Source organism: Macrosteles quadrilineatus, unplaced genomic scaffold, assembly GCF_028750875.1.
Source record: "Macrosteles quadrilineatus isolate MER2022 unplaced genomic scaffold, UCM_ALF_1.0 Scaffold_3__2_contigs__length_128488019, whole genome shotgun sequence".
Taxonomy (NCBI): domain Eukaryota; kingdom Metazoa; phylum Arthropoda; class Insecta; order Hemiptera; family Cicadellidae; genus Macrosteles; species Macrosteles quadrilineatus.
Window position 1 is genome coordinate 126,243,024 of NW_026542596.1, and position 24,023 is coordinate 126,267,046.

General features: G+C 35.5%; 1 protein-coding gene across 2 annotated transcripts in view; it reads right to left on the bottom strand.

The window, feature by feature from the left end:
- Positions 1–16,919, bottom strand: part of LOC128990979 (runt-related transcription factor 1-like) — a 76,372-nt gene extending 59,453 nt beyond the window's left edge. Inside the window, exon 1 of one of the 2 annotated variants that reach the window (XM_054413669.1) lies at positions 16,428–16,919. In XM_054413669.1, coding sequence (XP_054269644.1) covers positions 16,428–16,773 — 346 coding nt within the window. In that variant the 5' untranslated portion in view covers positions 16,774–16,919. Of the gene's footprint in view, positions 1–16,421 lie in introns of both variants that reach the window. The other variant, XM_054413668.1, reaches the window with a different exon arrangement.
- Between the last annotated feature and the right edge of the window lie 7,104 nt (positions 16,920–24,023).

A 24,023-nucleotide genomic window follows, 5' to 3' on the forward strand; every position in this document is an offset into this window, starting at 1 on the left:
GGGCTTCACCACGTTTGACTGATACATTGTAAATGATAGTTCCTATTAGTCATCATACATGTAGCAATTTTTAAGTTGGCACACCTCAAGTGGTTCTAAAGTTATGGGAAGTTATGTAAAAATTACATACACACTGACAGACGGAAAACTAAGCGAGATAGGGCATATTTATATATTTATGATATTATATTTTTTACGTAAGGAACATGCCCACGGAGTTTCGGGAGAGAGTTACGAAACACCCTAAATGTTTCATTTAGATAGGTAGCTATTTAATAATTTTTTATGATGTTTATCTGCACATGCAGATGTAGATTTTAATTTTTTTTTTTGTGATTTTGAATTAATAAAATTGTGTTAATGAAATAAATCAATGTAGCCCACTAGTTAAATCACACGCATGTTAAATCGCGCTGTCCGGGTTTAAACTAAAATATAAGCTTTTAGGTGTCGTCGTGGTTCTGAGTTTATAGTAGTAAGCCCACTTATCCATAAAAACAAGGATCTTATAATTCGCCCTTTCATAAGAAAGTATTAAGAGCATTAAAAGGCTCTCTAGTAAAGATATTTTTCCTGAATTGGAGAAAATCTTGACTAATTTCCATACAAAATGTATTTGCTTTATTTAATTTAAACATTTATTCGTGAGACTCTTCGCCAATCGTCTACATAAAATCCCACAAACATCGGATCATCTGGAAACGGGACAAATTGGACGCTCGATATGCGAGAGTCCGGCAACTCTAATTGATTCCATCATCCCCTCGCTTAAGGGGTCTTTTAAATCCTCCCCAGTTGTTCAAATAATTCCGGCTTGAAGAAAGCAACCGTCTGAATAAAGAAGTCTTTCGAGACGATCAATGCAAATCCCGGCTCTTGCCAACATCTCGACGTTTGTAAACACACCCCAATGTAAACGCAGGTCCCTCGCTGGTAATCTTTATTAGATGTTCAGTTGTTTGGTCTGTTCCGAGCTAGGGGAACTGAAAAGTCTGGATGAAAACAATCCGATATGAAATGAGTGGGGTTGTTTACGTTGTTGGTTAATTAAACAGCCTTGTTCGTGATGATAAGATTCAAATGAGTCAATTTCTTTCTCATGGCTTTTACCGAAGACAAGTAAATCACGGTACCGGAACTTATTTAGACTAACAGGCTTACTTCTAGACATAACGTTAAAAAATAAAATCTATTTCACATCAGTGGCTCTATTTTTCCTTAGGAAATACTTTTTGAACGTTTAAACCCCAAAAATAGTTTTTTACAATTCAACTATACAATTGCTAGCAATACGGAAGTCCCCGTCCCCCCCCCCCTGATATGTATTTTAAATGGCGTTCATGGACACTCCCGGTATCCATTGCGGTATTGCGTATTTTTATGTATTTCAAAGGCACTTATTGTAAAATATGTGTACCCATACTTGTATTGTTGCTATCTAATGCTGACCAGTTAGAAATGATAATTAATTAACATCCCAATCAATAACTGTGACTGAGACAATCAACAACACTTTGGACGGAACCGGCAACCATAACATTTGAAGGGGAGTATTTTAACCACATAGCAACCCAAATAACAGATTTGCAGTAGGCTGAATAAAAAGGTGTAGATAAATAACTTCGATTCCCTCTCGTATTTTTCTGTAAAACCAATACAAATCATACATTTTCCGTTTTCTTTGGGTTAAGCGAAATTCTATAAGTTAAAATTCAATTCCACATAGTGTAGCCCTAATCAATAGGCCAAAATCTTTCACACGCTTCATCTGAGTCGTGCAAAATATTGTGAAACCATCAAACCTTAAAAACGGGGTGAAATCCCTTTAGCCGATATTCGTCGCCGGTCAATCGGTCGCTGCCCCCGTCAACACGGCCCGACTTATCATGTTTGACGCTGTTGATTTTGTACAAGTCGACGGCGGCGTGGCTTGACGTGACGGCCCCTCGTGTTTTGAGCCCCCCCCCCACGGTACAAACTCTCGTTGCAACGTTTACTTTCATGCATGCTCAACCCCCTCAGCTCCTGGACTATTACGACACTCGTATAAGTTTAAATTGTGTCGTGAAGACTATCTTCACGTGATTGTTGAGTAAAATACTTATTCACAACGCTTTTGCTATGGAAGGCCTAGTTCTGAATGTTTGTGGACCAAACTGTGAGAACACCGCTGTGCCTCTGATGATAAGTTGAAATTTCCCTTTCATATTTAATTGCCAATAATTTTCTTTGCCCAGCATTTGGATCCCCTCCAATTCAGTTGGGCTCTGTGGAGGGCAGATAAAGTTCCTTCCTTTGTTTTGAAAAGGAAATTGGAAGTTATTTTATATCCATGTGGTTGTACTTTCAAGCTTTGACTTTTATAAAATTATATAATTACCAAATCTATATATTTTATGTTTACGCTTTTATTGGACTATATCGGGTTGTTCAAGCAAAATATTTATAGGAGTGAAAGTTGTTACCTCATTACTTAGAATGATAGGTAAATTTGTGTTCATATTATTTGAATGAGAAAGTTTTAAAGTATAACTTACGTGGTGACCCGTGCGTAAATTGCGCTTTAGAGTTCATAGCATGTTTCCGATGCCAAACAAATCATGCAATGCCCTATAACTAACCTAACCTAACTTAACTTAACCTAACCTAACATAACATAACATAACCTAACATAACCTAACCTAACCTAACCTAACCTAACCTAACCTAGCCTAGCCTAGGTTAGGTAAGGTTAGGTTAGGTTTGTCTCGTGAAACTCAGGTTTCCTAACAAGACTATGCAAATGGCTATTTCCTTATAGAGAAATTTACAAAAGATCTATAGTATCCAAATAATACAAATTATTAAACGAAAGTTCACGTTATATAATTTAATTCTTGTAATTATAAAGTTGTCAATAGTTCCCTAATTTCAAAAATAACTAAATCATTTTAAAACTAATATATTACAATATATTCGTAGCTTGCATAGTAAATACGTATTTTTTGGGTAATGCAAGTGAGAGTCAAAACACAAAAAAATATTAACACTTATTAAAACATCTTATAAACATGTCTTGAAACTCATAACTAAACAAAACCAATTCATAATAATAATTCTAAGTATGTGAGATAAGGAATAAATAGGTTCAACTTAAAATTCCAAACTAAAGTACCCAGCCAGTGTTTCACAAAACTCGGATTATGTGAAATATTCAAACAATTACAACCAAAACGTGTTACCTTCTGGAGAAAAGTGCAGAAATAAATTGAAATGCGAATTGGTTTGAATAATTGAGTCACTCCGCAAGCGCTAGGCTTACCACGGCGAGGGCCTCAGAATTATGGTTATGTGGGTTATGGGTGAAGCCAAGACTCCCGCCGTTTACATTTCCCTTTCGGATTTAACGGCTAACAACTCTCCCCGCGTTGTTTTTCTTCTGAATTACTTTGTGTACATCTTTGATTCGTATTTTATAATATCGTAGTGTAGTATACTTTAAATATGTTATTCATTTGTCATGGTTATTTATATTTTAGACAAAAATTTGTATATCTGCATCAGTGGGATTGAGATAAATCTCTCAATATGTATAGCAATAAAATATAAAGAAAATAACAAAATAATCAATACAGTACAAGATAGTGACACAAATTTTATTGAAAGAGACCTTCCTTATAATGCAATGAACTTCACTAAGCGACCTAGCGTGTTTTTTTTTTTTTTTTTGCTAAGTACGAAAACTTGTTGAGTATAGTATTACGGTCAGTGAGTTAATCTGGAGTTTATTTTTTTTTCTGAGCAACTCTATATTATTATAGCTGTTACACACGGGCTTCACCCCGTTTGACTGATGCATTGTAAAAATATAGTTCCTATTAGTCATCATACACGTACCAATTTTTAAGTTGGTGCCTCAAATGGTTCTAAAGTTATGGGAAGTTGTGTAAAAATTACATATACACTGTCAGACGGGAAACGAAGCGAGATAGGGCATATTTTTATATATTTTTTTATTTTACCTTAGGAACAAGCCCACGGAGTGTTGGGAGAGAGTTTCGAAACACCCTATATGTTTTATTTAGATAGCTATTTAATAATTTGTTATGTTATTTAAACCTGCGCATGCAGAAGACGATTTTAAGCATTAGTTACACAGTAAAATTGTGGTAGTGGTGGTGTGAATTGTGACCCACTAGTTAGGCAGGTTAAATCACGAAACTTATATGCTGTTCGGGCTTAAACTTCGATATAACCTGGCTTTAAGATATGCGTCGTTGTGGCTCTGAGTAAGTAGTAGGCCCACCTATCCATAAAAAAGGATTTTATAATTCGCCATTTTATAAGAAAGTATTAAGAGTAAAAGGCTCTCTAGTAAAGAAATTTTTCCTAAGTTGAAGAAAACCTTGAATAATTGCCATACAAAATGTATTTGCTTTATTTAATTTAACCATTTATTCGTGAGCCTCTTAGCCAATCGTCTACGTAAAATCCCACAAACATCGGATCATCTGGAAACGGGACAAATTGGACGCTCGATATGCGAGAGTCCGGCAACTCTAATTGATTCCATCATCCCCTCGCTTAAGGGGTCTTTTAAATCCTCCCCAGTTGTTCAAATAATTCCGGCTTGAAGAAAGCAACCGTCTGAATAAAGAAGTCTTTCGAGACGATCAATGCAAATCCCGGCTCTTGCCAACATCTCGACATTTGTAAACACAACCCCAATGTAAACGCAGGTCCCTCGCTGGTAATCTTTATTAGATGTTCAGTTGTTTGGTCTGTTTCGAGCTAGGGGAACTGAAAAAGTCTGGATGAAAACAATCCGATATGAAATGAGTGGGGTTGTTTACGTTGTTGGTTAATTAAACAGCCTCGTTCGTGATGATAAGTTTCAAATGAGTCAATTTCTTCCTCATGGCTTTTGCCGAAAGACATGTAAATCACGGTACCGAAACTTATTTAGACTAGGCTTACTTCTAGACTTAATTAATGTATAGCATTCAAAAATAAAATCTATTTCACAACAGTGGCAAAAGTGCTCTATTTTTATAGGAAATTTACTTGTTGAGTAACATAGATGTGAGGTGTTCGGATTCATTTAAACCCCGAAAATATTTTTTTCAATTCAACTATACAATTATATAGCTAGCAATACAGAATCCCCCCCCCTGATATGTATTTTAAATGGCGTTCAATAGCACTCCTATATTGCTCCAATTGCGGTATTGCGTATTTTTATGTATTTTAAAGCCACTTGATTATTTTAAATTATTGTAAAATATGTGTACACATACTTGTATTGTTGCTATCTAATGCTGACCAGTTAGAAATAATTAATTAACATCCCAATCAATAACTGTGACTGAGACAATCAACAACACTTTAGATGGAACCGGCAACCATAACATTTGAAGAAGAGTATTTTAACCACATGGAAACCCAAATAACAGATTTGTAGTAGGCTGAATAAAAAGGTGCAGAGAAATAACTTTTATTCCCACTCGTATTTTTCTGTAATACTGTATTTTCCGTTCTCTTTGTGTCGGAGTTCTATAAGTTACAATTCAATTCCACACATTATGTGTAGGCCTAATCAATAGGCCAAAATCTTTCACACGCTTCATCCGAGTCGAGCAAAATATTGTGAAACCATCAAACCTTAAAAACGGGGTGAAATCTCTTTAGCCGATATTCGTCGCCGGTCAACCGGTCGCTGCTCCCGTCAACACGGCCCGACTTATCATGTTTGACGCTGTTGATTTTGTACAAGTCGACGGCGGCGCGGCTTGACGTGACGGCCCCTCGTGTTTTGAGCCCCCCCCCCCCCCTTGGTACAAACTCTCGTTGCAACGTTTACAAATCTAATATTGTTACACGTCAACTGTCGCGCATACAATGCCATTTTGTTGAACCAGCGCGCTCAACCGTGGCAGCCAATCAGGTGATCTGCGTCTCGAGCCTCGCTTTACCGTCACACCGTAGTAAACAAGTCGATGTGGCGTTGCGACTGGAAATACTACGGTAGAAAACTGTGGGGATTTTAAGTCATCAAAGTTGCGTATACATTTTCTTTCTGATTGTAGTTTAATCAAAAGTTCATCAAAATTGCATTGTTTTGTGTACTGTATTTGTTGTCCTATTTTATTGTTAATAGTTCCTGTACCTTTGCGTCTCAACGGGGAGAGGACGCAGAACAGACTGTGGTTCTATGTACTATCACTATGTGTTGTCATTTAAAAATACTAGTACCTGGGGACCGAGCTTTGCACGGGGGACTTTATTAGTATACTCTGAGAGTATTCTTTAGTCAATGTCATCTGTCCCAAAAATATTGTTTTGCAGTCTTACTTCTGTTAAAATAATAATATTGTAGTTGACTGAAATAATGAAAAAAATAGTTTTAATTTTTTTTGGAAATTCTAAACGGCTTGAATTCGAAAAAAGCCATCAGTAGAAAGAATCTTCACCTTCCTTCCTTTGAAGTATCAGTCACTGCAAGAACTTGGGTTCACTTCGAAACTACAAACGGAACCTTTCATATTTTTTCCTAAATGTAATACCATTTCCGGAAACTCAGGACCTTTCCGACTGTAAACGATAATTTTTTTTTGTTTTCCTAACAAATTAACTCGACATTTTGTACGTCCACGTTCCACACATGGAAACTGTCGTGTCTTTGTAATGAATTGATTTAAGTAAATAATAGTTACATATTTCATTCTATCAATTTTACTTACAACTCCCATCCTGACTTGAGGACAAACACGTTGTCTAACAAACCATACCTAAATCACTATGAAACTTAAATATATTGACTACACAGGTTTTTATTGAAAAATATAATCTTTTAGAAACCATATTTAGTTAAACACTTTTAAACGTTTAAATTTTTGATTATACCATACTTGAGTAAACTATCAATGGGAAGATGTACAAACAGCTAACATAATTGAATGCAATTAGGGCTATGGTATTTGCATTACATAACGGAAAAAATTACCCAACAAAGAAAAGCTATGACAATCAGAGCAGTGACCAACCGTATGGAAAGACATTGAATAATTCAATTGCTGGAAAGCTTACTTGAAATTTATGTCGACGATAAATACTTTAAAAATATTGATGATATGAAGAAGGTTTCAGGGAAGTTGGGATTGATTCCTTTATTAGTGCCCGGAAGATGGACATGTGAGTGTGTGTGTGTGTGTGTGTGGGAGTGTTCCAAGAGAATGGAGAATGTCGCTGTTATGACAGCCATGGACCAGTTTAATGGAGCGACAGGCGACAGACCATTGACGGTGTCGCTGGCTAGCAATGAGACAACGCTTGTTTTCACATATGGTTAACGAATACGAGTGTACTAATACGTATGGAATGTATTAGTTTTGGGAACTAACAACTTAATACAGCTGTCCAAATTATGTAAACAATAATCGCAACTATAATGCATACAAATTGTAAAATCACCCTTAAACAAGAGTGAAACATTAAGTCGATGCCAGTGCACTCAAACGTCACCAACACGAAACACTTATCAAAACTTGCTCTATTTTCCCCTATATCGAGTTAATCTTCAATGTAATCTTTGCTCGATAGTTACAACTGATGTTTTTCTCTTTCTACTGTATTTTAAATTTGCTAATATACTGTGGATAGTTTGTTACATACACATGTTACATTACAAGTCTTGTTTGTTTTTACTTTTTTTGTTCAACCAACATAGTTACATTGCAGCCCATAAGGACAATTTTAAATTTTTAAATTTTCAAATTAGTTGTGAAGCGGAATAGGAGTTTTCCTGATGCAGTGGCTGTCTCTAATAACGTTTTTAGAGCTATAAGTCCGTAATTCCAAAATTTAGTCAAAATCCTTCCGCTGGATTACGAGATATATATTACAGACAGACGGACAAACATCCATAGCTCGTATTAGAGTATAGGATTGATCTTGTACCTCAAAAAACCCAGCTGTTTTTGATCCGGTTATTCATCTACAAAATAATGTTATTCCTGATACTATACAAGGTATGTTTAATATCTAGTTTTGGAAAATTATGAACGAATTACTGGGTCTATAAGGTAAAATAAATCACGCCGTAATATAAATCTAAACTTCCAACCATAACGAGTTAAATCAAAAAAGTATTTACCAAACCTCATTTACAGTTGCAAAGCATATCACTGAACACAAAGCATTTAACACCAACACTCCTCGGGCGCGGACACCCGGCTGTCACAAGTAAACAAATGGCGCTGAGAAATTACGTTGATTGCGACAAAAACGCAACACAAAAGTGTCAGAGCATTAGGGTCGTGTGGCGAAATTTGGGGCAAATAAAGGGAGTCTGGACACTGAGGGCGGTCACTAACTAGGGCCACATTCGTTAGTGTGTTTGTCCAGGGCGCAAACCGTCTCAGGCACGGGCAGAGCAAATATGTGCACAGTCTTACGATAATTGCGACCTTGGAATTTAATTTCCACTGAATTCATTTTCCGTTTTGAAACTCTCTGAGTAAATGTTATGCAGAGTTGCTATGATGAAACCATTAACCTTATACTGTGATCTAATTATTTGGGGGCAAAGTGATTCTCAATAAATCAAAACTTAATTCCAAGTCGAATAAAATACACATACTTATAACATCTTAGTGTTTTAGTTTACTATTAAATAAAATTCTGTATTCCATTTAGTAGTAGTGTTACTTATCTTACTAATATTATAAATGTGAAAGTTTGTGTGTTTGTTTGTTTGTTTGTTTGTTTGAAGTTCAATCACGCATAAACCACTGGACGGATTGGGCTGAAATTTGGCATGATGATAGCTTACATTCCCGATTAACATATAGGCATATTCTTATCTCAAAAATCCTTTCGGGCTCCGCCCCAGTGGCTCTGTAATTCCCCATGTAAACCTTATAAATATTCATATTTAAAGGGAATTAAAGAATTTAGTCAGCTGTTTCAACTAAAAAAGTTGGTTCTATGATATGGAAAAGCATTAAAAAGTTATAAGATTTACCAACAGGGTGCAGCACTATATTTTTTTTGCATTTATGAAAACAGCTAATTTGAACTAAGCAGCAACAAAAAACTGTGATTCGCAATGAGAACTGTCAAAGTAGGATTGTTTACGTCAGTTATGTTTATGTTTTTCATTTCATGAATAATTTGTGATATTTTGCGAATTGATAATTTATTGTTCTCTATTGTTTGGTGAAATGGTAGAACATTATGGCTATGGTAGATGTGTAATACTATAGAATACTGTAAATTTAAAAAAAACAAATTTTATCAAACTGTGTCCTCCACCCATTGCAATCGCAAAGCTTAAGTATAACTGCAATAAGCATTTTATACTTATATTCCAACCCCGTACGAAGGACGGGTACTCTGCTAGTTATCAATAACTTCTTGATCAATCAATGGAATGGTCCTAAGAACAATCTTACGTTGAATTTCTATATAGTCCTTCTAACTTTTAAGTGAAATGGTAGAAACCAAACTTGTATCATTAAACAAATTAATTATCAAAGTAACTCTCACTGCTTACCCTTGGTAAAGGTTGTTTAGAAACTAATGAGGGAAATAGTGTCAGTTTGCTGATGCAGTTTATTTTTTTTATATTGTGAACCACAAAACGCAAAACTAACAACTATTTAAGTTGCAAGACAAAAGCCTAATATATTCATTAGCCAACTATTTGATTCTCTATGGTATTATGATCACACACAATTTTGCACTCCTTATAAAATTTATCGTCCCTCTTTAGGTTTACCTAAAAAGTGCTAACACTAAATTCACGTCAAACCAAAGTTCAGATGATAAGAATTAGGAAATACTCGCATGCTGAAATCAATACTTTAGCTTGTTAATCTTACTAATAAAATAAATGTGAAAGTTTGTGTTTTTGTTTGTTTGTGTGTTTGAAGTTCAATCACGCATAAACCACTGGACGGATTGGGCTGAAATTTGGCATGATGATAGCTTACATTCCCGATTAACATATAGACATACAGTATTCTTATCTCAAAAATCCTTACGGGCTCCGCCCCAGTGGCTCTATAATTCCCCATGTTAACCTTAAGAGTATTCATATTTAAAGGGAATTAAAGAATTTAGTCAGCTGTTTCAACTAAAAAAGTTGGTTCTATGATATGGAAAAGCATTAAAAAGTTGAGTATAACTGCAATAAGCATTTTATACCTATACAGTATTCCAACCCCGTACGAAGGACGGGTACTATGCTAGTGTCTTATATTTGCCAAACATTCTACGTAGTAATTTCGAACGATACAGTTGATACACCGCGGCGGCGGCGGGAGCGGTGGCGGTGAGATCCCGGCTAACCACGCGGCTCGAGACGCTGCGATGCCTCCTCAACCACCACCTCAACCACCAACCAACGCCGCTAACCGAGCACTCTGGTTGAGATACCACTGCAAATTGTAGCTTATGATAACACATCGATTGAGAACATTTCACTAAAAGTATTTCAGGCCGCACTCATCTTGGATGGGGTGCTGAATTGTTTACATGAATTCTCATGCGTTGTTCGTACGCTTCTATCCTTTTATATATTCTATTGTAATAGTATATTGTGTAACTAGTCCTGAAAATAGGTGTTTACCAGACGAGAGTGGTCGTTCCCGTGCGGGATTACCATGCGAGTCCAGTAAACACATTTTGGATGAGTGACGAACGACATTTACGCCATACTATTCGATAACGTAATAATAAAACCCTGTACAAATCCGTGTATATTCTCACCGACTTAAGGACAAACAATCACTATTCATAACATCTAAGAGGGGTTATGTTTTTGTTTATAACAATTAATTGCCAAATCAGCTAGAGTCCAGTAAAAACTCATTACAGTATATTATTGCGTAATGAAACCCCATTTGATTAAGCTAGTGGCATAAAACTGTATTCTGGACTAAATCCTTGTGTGGGAAGTTCGTCAAAACAGTGTAGTGTGGCGTAAAAAATATTCATAACTATTCTGTACAACCTTCAGTAAATAAAAATTCCTGTCCTGTATTGTAGCATTATAAATCCAGTCTGAAGCAGCTGTAGCCAATACAGTAGTTAATTTAAAACATGTTATACAGTTGTATTTGTCACTTACAGAGTGAGCTACATATTATATAGCTTTCCATTTTTCTCACTTAATTTGAGTTCGTATAATATATTATAGTGTGGTATAGTTCATGTGATATGAATGGTGCTAAAGGTTTACATGTTGACCTTTTCAATTTTAATTGGTGAAAAATGTTAGCGAGTTCGACCAAAATCAGTAATTTACTTTACATCGACACCATCTGTTTGTGGATTTTGACTACTGTAAGTTGATTTTCATTCAAAAACATTAATGTGTAAATGGAGTGTATAGTTCTATCCATAGTCAAGAGTTGTGGCAAGTTTTAGAGTAATAACAACTCAGTTCAATCAGTCACCAATTGTGCAAATAAAATGTACACGCCAAACTCTGCCGATAGCGTGGTTCATTGTGGTACAATAAAGTGGTTTATTGTAAATTTTAGCATGTATGATTTTCATTCACATCCACAACTATCGTATTAAAAAACATTAAAAATATAATTAACAACAACACTACCTAAGATTATACCTAATTTATCACTTAAATGTTCTTTTACTTTATATACCATACTAATAATACTAAAACTTGAAAGTTTGAGTGTTTGTTTGTAAGTTTGTTTGTTTGGGGCTCAATCACGCATTAAAACTGGTCTGATTAGGCAAATTATATCATTGACTATTGGATAGTCAACGGTAATGTTATGAATTGATCTGGTCATATTGATTTGATCAAATGCATATATTTTATTCTTCAAGAAAACCCCCATTTTAATTATGTCTGTTATAACGTATCGAAACATATTATTATGACGATTTGAAACTTACTTAGTCAACCAAACAACACAAAACAGAACAGTATGCTTTTATTAGGCACGTTATTCGTGTACGCTTGAAAATAAGTAGACAACACAACTACTACAACGACTACGCGATCAGATTGTGCAGATGTTTCCCATTTCAATTTGAATGTTCGTTCAACGCTTGGATTTGACCTAACCTAAAACATGTTGTTTACTCTTTGAAAGACAATATTAGCATTCTTCCTATGTACCTACAAAATTGTTTAAAGCCATATTCAAATCGGCAACTCCCCCATCACAAATCACACAAGTAAAACTGACAAACGAGAGTTTAATCACACAACAAGTGTCAAATAAATGAAGAGCGGAAAGATTCGATTGTCAGGTTGATATTAATCCTGAGTGGAGGGTCTGTCGGACTCCTGTCATCCAAGGTTATATACGATCATTACACAAAGGGCACGGACAATGGGGAAATTAAAAAAATAAATTTACCCAGAAGGTAATTCTGTTTACCGACGATGCACAACAGGCTAATACATCTTGTCACGATGATTTTGTTCACTGTCCGACCGCGGACCCCTTTGTTACGCAAGATATTAATTGGGTTTTTAAAAGCACATGAGTGCTGCCACCCTTCCGATGATGGATTATCGCTATGCGACGAAGTTTATTCGGTTTGCGCGCTGTCCTAAGGTGATTAATTTTACAACCCGGTATTTCACGATTTTGTAAGTTCGTTATTTGGTATGAGTTTTTGGTGTAAAGAGCTCAGGTTCGGTTGTAATTTTGTGTGTGAGATGCTAAGGTAGAATTACTAAATCCTATACTGGATCAATTTTTTTATCTTCAATTTATTGGTACCGTACTTAAGAGTTGAATTAGGTACCATCTTACAAAGTAAGCTATTGTCAAGCAAAACACAGCTTTTTATTACACTACTTTTCTCATACAATGGTATTTTCCTACAGTCACCTGTCAAAGTGGGCTTCCTTGCACTGATTATAGTACAGAAAGTTGCTAATTGCTGCATTTACTTACTTTTGCCACACGCTTTTTTGCCGCACTCCAGTATTCCAACCAAACAAACAAAACAGTGTGCTTTTATTAGGCACGTAATTCGTGTACGCTTGATATAAGCTGGCAACCCTTACGACCACGATAAGCTGGTGCAGTTGTTCCCCATTTCGTTCAACGCTTGGATTTAACCTAACCTAAAAGTTTTTTTTACTTTTTGAAAGACTAATTACTTCTATGTTTCGTAGTAACTGTATGAAAAAATAATGTGTAAAACGAGACCCTAGTTACACAAATTAAACCTAATAAATACTAAATTCTTTCACAAAACATGCTTAAGGTTCGTCATGAAAATGATGTTCCTGTACTATCAAAATACAATTTTCACCACTATGGAAGGCCTACTATTTGAAAATAGTAAGAGTAGCTTTGAGATAAAGAGCGCCTGCTGGAACTTGGCCCATACTCACCCTTCTCATACAAATAATGCACTAAACCTGCACTAAACCCTTACAAGTAAACGTCTCATTGAATTGTAAAAATATAAGGTCTGTATTCGCATGTTTCATGGCCAGTTTCATCTACATGATTCTAACGTACATTTATTATTCAATTAGAACGGTCAAAAACCGTCAAGGACAATAATTATAATACCGCTACATAAAGACTAAAAAGAACTTTTTTATACCTCAGCTCAAGCACTGTTTAAATAATTTCATTTTATATTGTTATTTTTCCCTGAAATATTTTTAAGTTAGGTCTGTAGATGGATAGAGACTAACTAACGTGTATTCTCTTATTTGCTGAATGTTCAAAAAGCTGAAACTATTAAAAATAAATGAGTGATAAAAACCGTCAAAACCGTTAATGTTATTAGTATGAGGTAATTTTTACTTTCTCCCCCTATAATATATGGAGTATACAGTATATTGAGAAAGTATTGTTTTCGACAACATTTTTAAATTTGAGTTTTGAGTGCATACGTCCATTTTGGGTCCCCCTCCCCCTGAACCCAAAAAAGTGGTTTTCGAAGTGATGTCTACGTGTGTGTCTGTCTGCTTGGAGACACAGATAATATAACCGCCCGAAGTCCGATTTTGATAAAATTTGGTATGTAGGTACTAATCCGTGGTATCTCCAGGTATTTCTTAAATTTTTTAGAAATTTTTATTTTTAATGGGGATTTTCCTATAAAACCCCTTTGAAATACTGAAAAATTGGATTTTCTCAAAAATGGCGTTAACTATTTTGATAGAAATTTAGTATGTTATAGCCCTTTAGATTCTGAACAAAATGGAACAAATCCCATTTCCGTAAAAACTACAGTTCAAAAGTTATTTATTAAAGTTATGTGATTTTCCCATAAAAAATCCCATAAAATTACAAAAAATCGGATTTTGGAAAAAACTATTTTTTTTTTATTAATCTGATATGGTCCTTATAATTATAATCAAAATAATGCAACCCCCATTACTGTAACAACTGTATGCAACTGTTATTGCAACTTATGTGATTTTTTTCTTCAAAATTATCATAGTTACTCCCACCGCTTCGTGATAAAGGTTGTTGACAAGCTTATGGGAGAAAGTATGTGTCCGATTGCTGATAACGTTTATTATTTTTACGATACAAGTCGTTTCTGTTCTAATAATCGTGGATATACCTGTCAATTTTGATTACAGCTGCGAAATTAGACACAAAAACTGATCCTGATTTATTATAATTTATTGCGGGCTTACTTGGATGGCAATAAAGGGATCAGCTTAAACTTAAGTTATGTTTCTGTAATCGCTTTAACAAATTTGACTTTATAATTCTACTGTACATTAAATGAGTTTAGCCAAACATAACTATCCGTCCATTATAGTAGGCTAACTGTTGCTCTTCCTCTGTTCATAAAATCTTAGAATGCATCAAATGTTGTTAAGTTTACCCTTTAAAAACAGGGGTTGCACCCAATTTGATACCTAAGAGCATTGAGAAGGCGTCACAAATTGGACCTAACGGTTGAAATTATTACTTAAAAGTGTTTAAAACCAATACGAATATACATTAGTACTAATATTTTCCTATAACGGTGGTGTAAGTGTGTGTATGTGTGTGAATGTGCAAGTGTGTACAGCCTAGTTAGCAAGTAAGGGAGCCAAAAGCCTCAACCTTACCACAACTTTCGCCTTCAACCACCCAATAATCTCAACCAACTTAACCTAACCTCATCCTTCTGCAAGCAATTTGTTTTTATTAGTGTATGCAATCCGAGTGATTTTAAAGGTGTTAAAATACAATTTTTGTATTATACACAATTTAACATTTTTTTAAGATATACGTGCAGTTACTATCGTATTACCACTACATTTCCGAAATATAAATTGACATTATTTTTTGTAACATGTAATATTGCAGTTTTTGGTTGAAGATTTTTCAATTTTTTATTCAATTTTTATACGGTTATTGCCTTCTTAATGTTAGTTCTTATTGTAAAAGGACGCTATTGTTAGTGCAAGGCCCCTTATCTTCTAATATAATTGGCGACATAATTATTCAAAGTGAAAAGATATTAGTAAAATTCATGAACATGCGTGCATCCTTTTACTATGAGATAATTAAAAACAAATTTAATGTTTTATGAATATAGATGAAGTATCACAATAACATTATCACATATAAACGTGTTTTACAAAGGTCCCCTTTTGAAACTTAAACAAAATTTAAAATGTTAATAATTTACTATTGGATTGTCAAAGGTTACGTTTTAAATTGTTTAATTGATTCGCTTCCATATAAATAAGAGTACACGTTTAAATTTTTCTCCTGACCTGTTGTTTACAAATTCAGAGCATAAAGAATGTTTTTAGATTTTTTTGTAGAACTCAGGCAGCTGATTTATCGAAAATCCATAATAAGCTATGAAAAATTTAAAATAGCTATTACAAAATTTCTGTTTTTAAAGCGCGTTTATTATAGTAACATTTTATTAATTTCACTTCCTCCATCGTTGGTTTGCTCGTTAAAATTCAAGTTCATTATAATCAAGTTTATAATTGGATCGCCCATTTAACCGAACAGTTTTAAAAGAATATGTTAAAAATATTAAATCAGGCAAGACTTTAAAAGACAATAAACTTGATCTGTATTAAATATATAAATATATATGTGTTTGAATTCACAGATGGCTCAAATGATCAAATTCCTCATCAACTGTTGATACGAACATAACTATAACAGCTGTCATAATCAAAACAATCTGTAATAACAGAAAATAGTTATTCTTATTTTAAGCTTAAAAATATAACGACTGCAAGACGATAAGAGCAAGAAATTAGACGTGAAAAATCCGTAAGACGTAATAGTATTGAAAACATAAAACACTTATAATGCCGGGCTGACGTTCAACCTATATGCTGCGTCTGCAGGTGGGTCACATTTGCTTTTCGCGAATTTTAGGCCGCGCGATAGTGTCTGTGCAGCGTTACACCTACTTCTAACTTTGTAATCTACAGAAAAATATGAAAAATCCCTTACCCTTACCTCTGCCACTTCTGCCGACGAACCTGAGGTCGTTGAACTTGGCCACTTGGTTCTTCATGACGGCGGTGCAGTTCCTCAGCTCGGCGCAGTAGTTCTCGTCGTTGCCCGCCTTGACGGTGACCACGGTGCCGTCCGTCACGTCTCCTAGAGCCACCACCTTGAAGGCCACGGGCAACGTCTTGTTGGACCGCCAGTGGGGAGGAAGCACCGTACACACGACATGGGGACTCCCCGTCCTCACGAGTTCCCCGGGGTGTTCCGACAGGATGCCGTCCAAGGTCCGCTCTGCCAGGATGTCCGCACTCATGTACCCCGCGTCTAGACCGTTCATATCCGACAGGTGCATCCTAGGAGGACGCCTGGGTCACATGCCCAAGCGGCGAGGGCAACTCCGAGAAAACGTGGCAGAGGATGAGCCCAGATTTGTGGAAAAGGCACAAGTGGGAAACACGAGTAAAATTATTCAAAAGATATTTGACTTAGAAATTTAAAGTTAGTTATAGCAAAACATAAAAGTTTCTTTGCGTTTTTGGTTAAACTAAACCCCGAAAATGATCCAAAACAGAAAATAACAGAAATTAGTACTTTTGTTTAAATAGATGAGTTAGCACTACTTTTTAAGCCGCATACCACTTAAATCACAACAAAGCAGCACTATTCAGGTCTTCAACCACAAGCCGGTGTCAAACTATGCACGAACTGAAGTTATCCGAGTTTTTCGGTTTTCCCGGACAGGTCGAGGAGGGGTGGGGGTGGTATCCTCGCCACCAATTATGGCCAGTACCTCGCCGCGCCGGCCCGCCACCTAGCCGCACTTTTCTCACGGACCAAACGCGAAGAACTGATGTTTTTTACGCCCGTGCGGCGGCGGCGGGGGCGGTGGGCGCGGGGTGCGGTTTGGTTTTTACGGGGGCGTGGAGGGGCGGGACCGCCTCAACATCTTCTGGTTACCGAGACCGAGCCGTTGCGGCCTCCCCTCCTGCGAAAGAAGCCGAGAAACGACGAGTTGAAAAGAAAGGGCGAAGAAAATTGTGGCGCATGCGTCTCGACTTTCTTTTCCTTGGCGTCTCCAAAAGTCAGTCACTTCGGAGTCGGACTCCCGTGAGGAGCGATGAGTCATGATGAACAGCTGATCGATATCACCCCCGTCAGCTGATTTTTCGCGCCTTTAATCAAACCCGCGTTCATCCATTAGCCCCGATTGCCCCTGTTGTTTTGACAAATGATCAACACAGTTTAGCCGACCCCCGACCATATGTCAGTCTGCTTCTCGTCATTATGTTCGTGATATTCTCTACATTTATCAACCTGCTGACGCGATCCGGCTAATTTACTTCCCCTTTAGAACTTCATTGGCGCTCTGAAATGTTATACTTTAACTTCCATCAAACGTTTTACCCTTTAATCGTATTGATCAATATCTTGTTTTTGTACTTTATTAAAGTTTTAAAGGTCGTGTTAAAATAATTAATAACATATGAACGTTCAACAACATTATAATTGGAAACTTTATATATATAAATGCATCGTCATTTATATTTAAACTGTTAGAATGCTACTCATATCATACCGGAGTGTTTTAGAGAGTAAACAAAGAATTAAGGAAGTTATTAAATCAGAGTGAAAGGAACATCTTATATTATTAGCTAATTTATAGACTGGATTATTTTTATGTGATATTATATTCACATAAGCATAGACTATAACTCAGAAAGACAGCCTATGTAATATAGTCCATGGGCCAACTAGCCGAATTGAAGGATATGGTATAATTTGGGGGTACTAATTTTCCTTTTCACCAAAGTTATACGGGTCTATTAGGATGTCGAAAAATCATGATTGCCATCTCAAAGTGGTAGCTAATAGAAATGGCGGCCAATCCAAGATGGCGGATGTCGAGTTTTAGAAAACCAACTATATCTCTGGAACTATCCAACCTATTTCATTGTTTCTTTTTTTAAACTAAAGCTCTATATATGTGCTACAAATGTCGTTATATACACTAATTCGATAAAATTAACCGTTTGTTAGTAATAAAGAAAATGATAATTGTTTTACTAATTTTTATGTCAAAACCAATTTTATTAATAGATTATTTAAGAGTTATATGTACATTCAAGCTATAAAACAGACTACATATGTAGTGTAATAAATTCTCTTCAACTTGATATATTACATGTAGGTATCTGATAGCATAACACCGAAAAATCACTTTAATGTCGTAACGTCTAAACAAAAATTAAAAGTCATCTTTGTCACTTTCAGAAGATTTGTTCAAATTAAAATCCACGTTTTCTTCCTCTTGTTCGGTATAGTGTTTTCACAATTTGACAGTCTACACGCATTAGTGCACTTTAGATTGTTAACCATAAAAGAACATGATGGAACTTGGCACGACTTTATCATAGATAAAAGGAGTATGCTATTATGTTGCAAATTGCCTCACCCATCAATTGCAAGTGGAATTGCATGGAATTGCAAGTGGTTGTATCATCGTTGTGGTTATACATCGATGCTTTAAACAGGAGCAACTTAGGAGTTCAACGACTGCTTCAGGGGCTGGTGCTCCAGCCATCCACTTGATTTTTAGCTCACCATCTTCGTCTAGCATCCATCCATGATTCTCAGGTGTTGGGATTTCAGGAAAACTATTCAAACATTGCTTTCAAATAGCTGTTTGATAATTAGCTCGATTAGAATGTTGATTTAAGCAATCTTGACATGGAGGAAGTTGAGCTGAGTCCACTTGACCTTGCCGACTTTGAAACATGTAAGTTCGTCTACGTTTTTTATTTTGGTGTTTCTTGAATACAACTTACAGGTGAACTTGTTGATTACATTTTGAATTTTGATCATACTTCGTCAGGGCAAACTCATTTCCAAGCTGTGAAAACAGCAACCATCCAAGCTGCCATTCAAGCTGTTGCAAAATTTTACAGGGTGAATAAAAAGTCAAGACCCTCCCCCCTCTAATATTTTTCTAAGTAGATACAGAGACATCCTTTTGGAGGTCTTGCAATCTTAGCAGGAAGTTTCATTTGATGATTTTGAAGTTTTGAGTGGAAAAGGGGGGGGGGGTTTGGGGCAACTCAAAATTTTTTTATGTAAACACCCTTTAAGTGACACCTCATTTTGAAGTGTTTAAAAAACTTAAAGAATGGTGGGACTCAGAGTTCGCTATCTCTTCTCTGTCCAAAATGGTAGCTAGTATTACAATTACGAACCAATATTTGATTTTGGATAGAGATGAAATAGCAAACTCTGGTCTTCACCATTCTTTAAGCTTTTGTAAAAACTGTTAAATAAGGTGTCACTTGAAGGGGGTTAACAATCAAAAAATTTTGGTTGTCCCCAAAATCCCCCCTTTTTAGGGGACATTTAACAATTTCAAAATCATTAAATGAAACTTCCCGCTAAGATTAAACGACCACCAAATATCTCTGTATATTTACTAAGAAAATATTAGAGAGGGGGGTCTTGACTTTTATCATAGACTAACCAACGGAGTATGTTTTATCTATGCTTTTATTCACCCGGTATATTGCTTTGTAACAGTTTCAATGCTTTGAGCTTTCCTTATCCTGAAAACGCACTCACAGTGTCACAGCCAGTCCACGCATGTAACCCAGGGAAAGCTGATTTGACACTACAGCGAACCACGGATGCTAGTCTTGTTATGTTTACCAATCTGATTCGGCCACTAGAACCGCGGCTTATATACAGGTTACTCTTTATGTTGATGTCGGATGATAATATGTAGAGAGCTAACACGTCTGTATCATCAGATACACAAATTACATTTGAAAATTCCATAGCAGCATCCTTTATACGTAGCATCATACGTGTATCTGCTTCTTCTTGAGAACAGGCAAGTTCGTGTACTTCTTGAAAACCACTGCCAGTTATTTTAATACACTTGTTAGAGGAAGTTACGTGTAATGTATTGTTACCAATTTTCATCCTTTTACTTTCTTCTTGCCAGCTTTCAGCAAGAAACTTGGTTTAATTATGTTTTACTGTCACCACTTAGTAGAAGACTTCTCTATTTTATGATTCTGTGACCACCTTTAATATTCTTAAAGTGTATTCCTGCATCTGAACTGCGACGATCTACTACGACGTTCAGCAGACTTTATTGACTTGTTTTTATAAGTGTCAAATAAATACAACATCAATTCAAGTCATATGATAGGCTGCTTTTAAAACTTGATTGAGGATTGTATCAGTCAATTATTGATAAAATGTTGTATTTTCTCCGTGTATTTTTTAAAATTAATGCCATCCCATCAATTATCGTAGCTGATGAAGATATATTTACATCTGCATGTAAGCTCTCCAGGTGTTATCCCAGCACAAACTTCGTTGTTTTTAGCGAATTTCCTATATAGGGAATAAGCTATTACCATAGTACTCATGGTAAGACCTGGACCCGGGAACGATATAATTTTTGTTTTTGAGATCCCAAGAGGCCAAAAACAAAATCCGTTCAAATTCATATATATATGTTCGTTAGCGCGATAACTCGAGCAAAAATTATCCGAATTTGATGAAATTCAATATATTGAATACAAATTGAATACAAACGTGTAAACCTACGTTTATTTGAACAAATTCGCAAACCAGCATATTGAACCATGGGAACGGGGTTTATGGGTTAAAAGTGGGGGTTTCCCATTTTTTACCCTAAAAACAAAATATTTTGCAATTTATTTTCAACCCGTTTTGTAGAGATTAAAAAAGAAATATTTTAGTATATTGAAGCGTTTTTGTATGCCTAATGGTCACAGAGAAAATTCAAAAATAGTGTTATTTAAATTCCCATGTTATTCTTATGGAGAAAATGAAAACTGTCTTGTAGTTTACTTGTTTATGGATATATATTGATAAAATTTGGCAAATTTATTTATTTCATCCTATACTATTGACGTATGGTTAAAAAACACTTTTTACCTTCCCTGTAGCAGCAAACCTAAGCACTCGTTAAATCTAATGTTTATTTAAATCTATCTATCTATCTCTCTATATATTAATAGGCAAGCATGTTTCTTTAAAACCTTTTTTCTCAGCTCGTGTGCATCGTGGGGTAAATCTACGCATACCGTTAGAAAGCTATTTTCCTGTAGGTGTGCAGAATCCCTTTATAAATTTAAATAGGCTCAAAGATAAGCACAAAAAATGAGTTTAAAAATTTGAAAAAAATAACATGGATCTTATGCGTTGCCATGCTGGTGACGAAATAACAACGAAATATAAACAGAAAATCAAAACAAATGGATGAAACTCCAATCACATGTTTTATTTACAGTGTTTGGTGAAAATAGAGAAGTGAGTAAGTTTACATTACATATTTTTGGTCGAGTTTCGACCACTGGACGACCTCTCGTACTTATTTAATACGCAAGCAGGATTTTTGTGACAATTACTCCTCCAAAACCACTGAACCGATTGACATGTTTTTAAAGTCATTGGAAAGAGCGTAACGTGAAGTTGTGCAGGAAACTTTCTTTTTAGGTAAATAATTAGAAAGTAAGGCCCTGGGGCCCTTTAAAGTTTCGTATTTCTCCATAAGATTAACATGGGAAAGAAACATTGTTTTGAAACTCCAGATGTTGTCAGAAATTAAATATTACATTTGCTTTGACATTTAAATGTAAACACCAGAACTGTCAAATCCCTGAAGAAGAACACATGTTGTTAATTGTAAACAGTCAATGTGTAAATTATCTATGTTGTATTAAAAATGTGTATAGTTTTGGATGTTAGTTTGTGTTTAATGATATAAGTTATTAATTATTGAATTTGTATTTTAAGGACTAGCTGGCCCGACAGACGTCGTCCTGTCCTATTGTGGTTTTATGTCACATGCTCGTTCATTTTCAAGATGAGCTCGTTCGCATGGCTCAATCACGTCCTGGTTGAAGTTCGTTCGCTACGCTCACTCACCTTTAGGTTGGAGCTCGTTCGCTGCGCTCACTTGCCTTCAGGTTAGCTCGTTCGCTACGCTAACTCGCCTCCAGGTTGAAGTTCGTTCGCTACGCTCACTCACCTTTTGGTTGCAAATTAGCTGTTCTCATAAATTAAAAATAAATATAGTGCTGCACCCTGTTCGTAAACCTATTAACTTTTTAATTCTATTGAACATCATAGAATCAAATTGTTTAGTTGCACCAGCTGTTAAGATTCTTTAATTCCATTTAAACATGAGTACTCATAAGGTTAACATGGGAAACTCCAGAGCCACTGGGGCGGAGCCCTATTGACGGATCTGCACCAAACTTCACACAAACCATCCTTGAATAATACTTAATAATGCCTGAAAGTTTCATTACAATCTGTCGAGCGGTTTTGGAGTCCATAAAGGACAAACATACAAATATACAAACATACAAATATACAAATATACAAATATACAAACATACATTGGATTTTATATATATAGATTTGGCATATGAGTATGCCTATGATAAATAACTCCATTTCAGAGTTCTGCCAGTTTTCGCCTAACTCTGTTCTGTAGAGTTTAAAGTAGCCTACACACTACACCTACAAATGGGCTAAATAACTTAGGTACGGTACATTATAAAAGCTGACAGCCTTTTTACGTTGACTTAAATTGTAAGCTTACCTTTTCCCGTCCATGGACAGTTTGATAGTTAAACATTAACCCTTTAAACTGGAATAGGACTGTTATGTAAATTGTGAGTATTTTTATCAGTTAATAATCTTTTAGTTGACTCTTTTAAAATCATCGGAAATTGTGACTGTTATTAGTTTAATAATCTTTTAGTTGACTCTTTTAAAATCATCGGAAATTGTGACTGTTATTAGTTTTTAAACAAGTCATTTTTGTATCTGTAACTCCTCAACTCCTATACTTATTTGAAATTGCTCGATTTCGAGCAACATGTACTCTAGTTGGGAATAAATATGTCTTATTTATGGAAATGTTGTTTCTTCCGGGCAGCAATAACCGAAGGGTATATTATAGAAATGTATACTTAAAAACAAAAAAAAATATTGAAATTGTTAAAAAGCTATTTTGAAAACATAACGATATTTACCTGAAACATAACATTTTTCTGCGCTCAGTTACCGTATTTTTTTAACGGTGGATTTTAAAATTTAATTTATGTTACTTATCTTTTCGGTGGAATCTATTCATGCAATATATCAAATTGAAGAGAATTTATTACACTACATATATAGTCTGTTTTATAGCTTGAATGTACATATAACTCTTAAATAATCTAGTAATAAATTGGTTTTGACATAAAAATTGGAAAAACAATTAATATTCCCTTTATTACTAACTAACGGTTAATTTTATCGAACTAGTGTATATGACGACATTTGTAGAACATATATAGAGCTTTAGTTTAAAAAAAGAAACAATGAAATAGAGTGGATAGTTCCAGAGATATAGTTGGTTTTCTAAAACTCGACATCCGCCATCTTGGATTGGCCGCCATTTCTATTAGCTACCACTTTGAGATGGCAATCATGATTTTTCGACATCCTAATAGACCCGTATAACTTTGGTGAAAAGGAAAATCAGTACCCCCAAATTATACCGACATGTTGGCTGGCCCATGGACT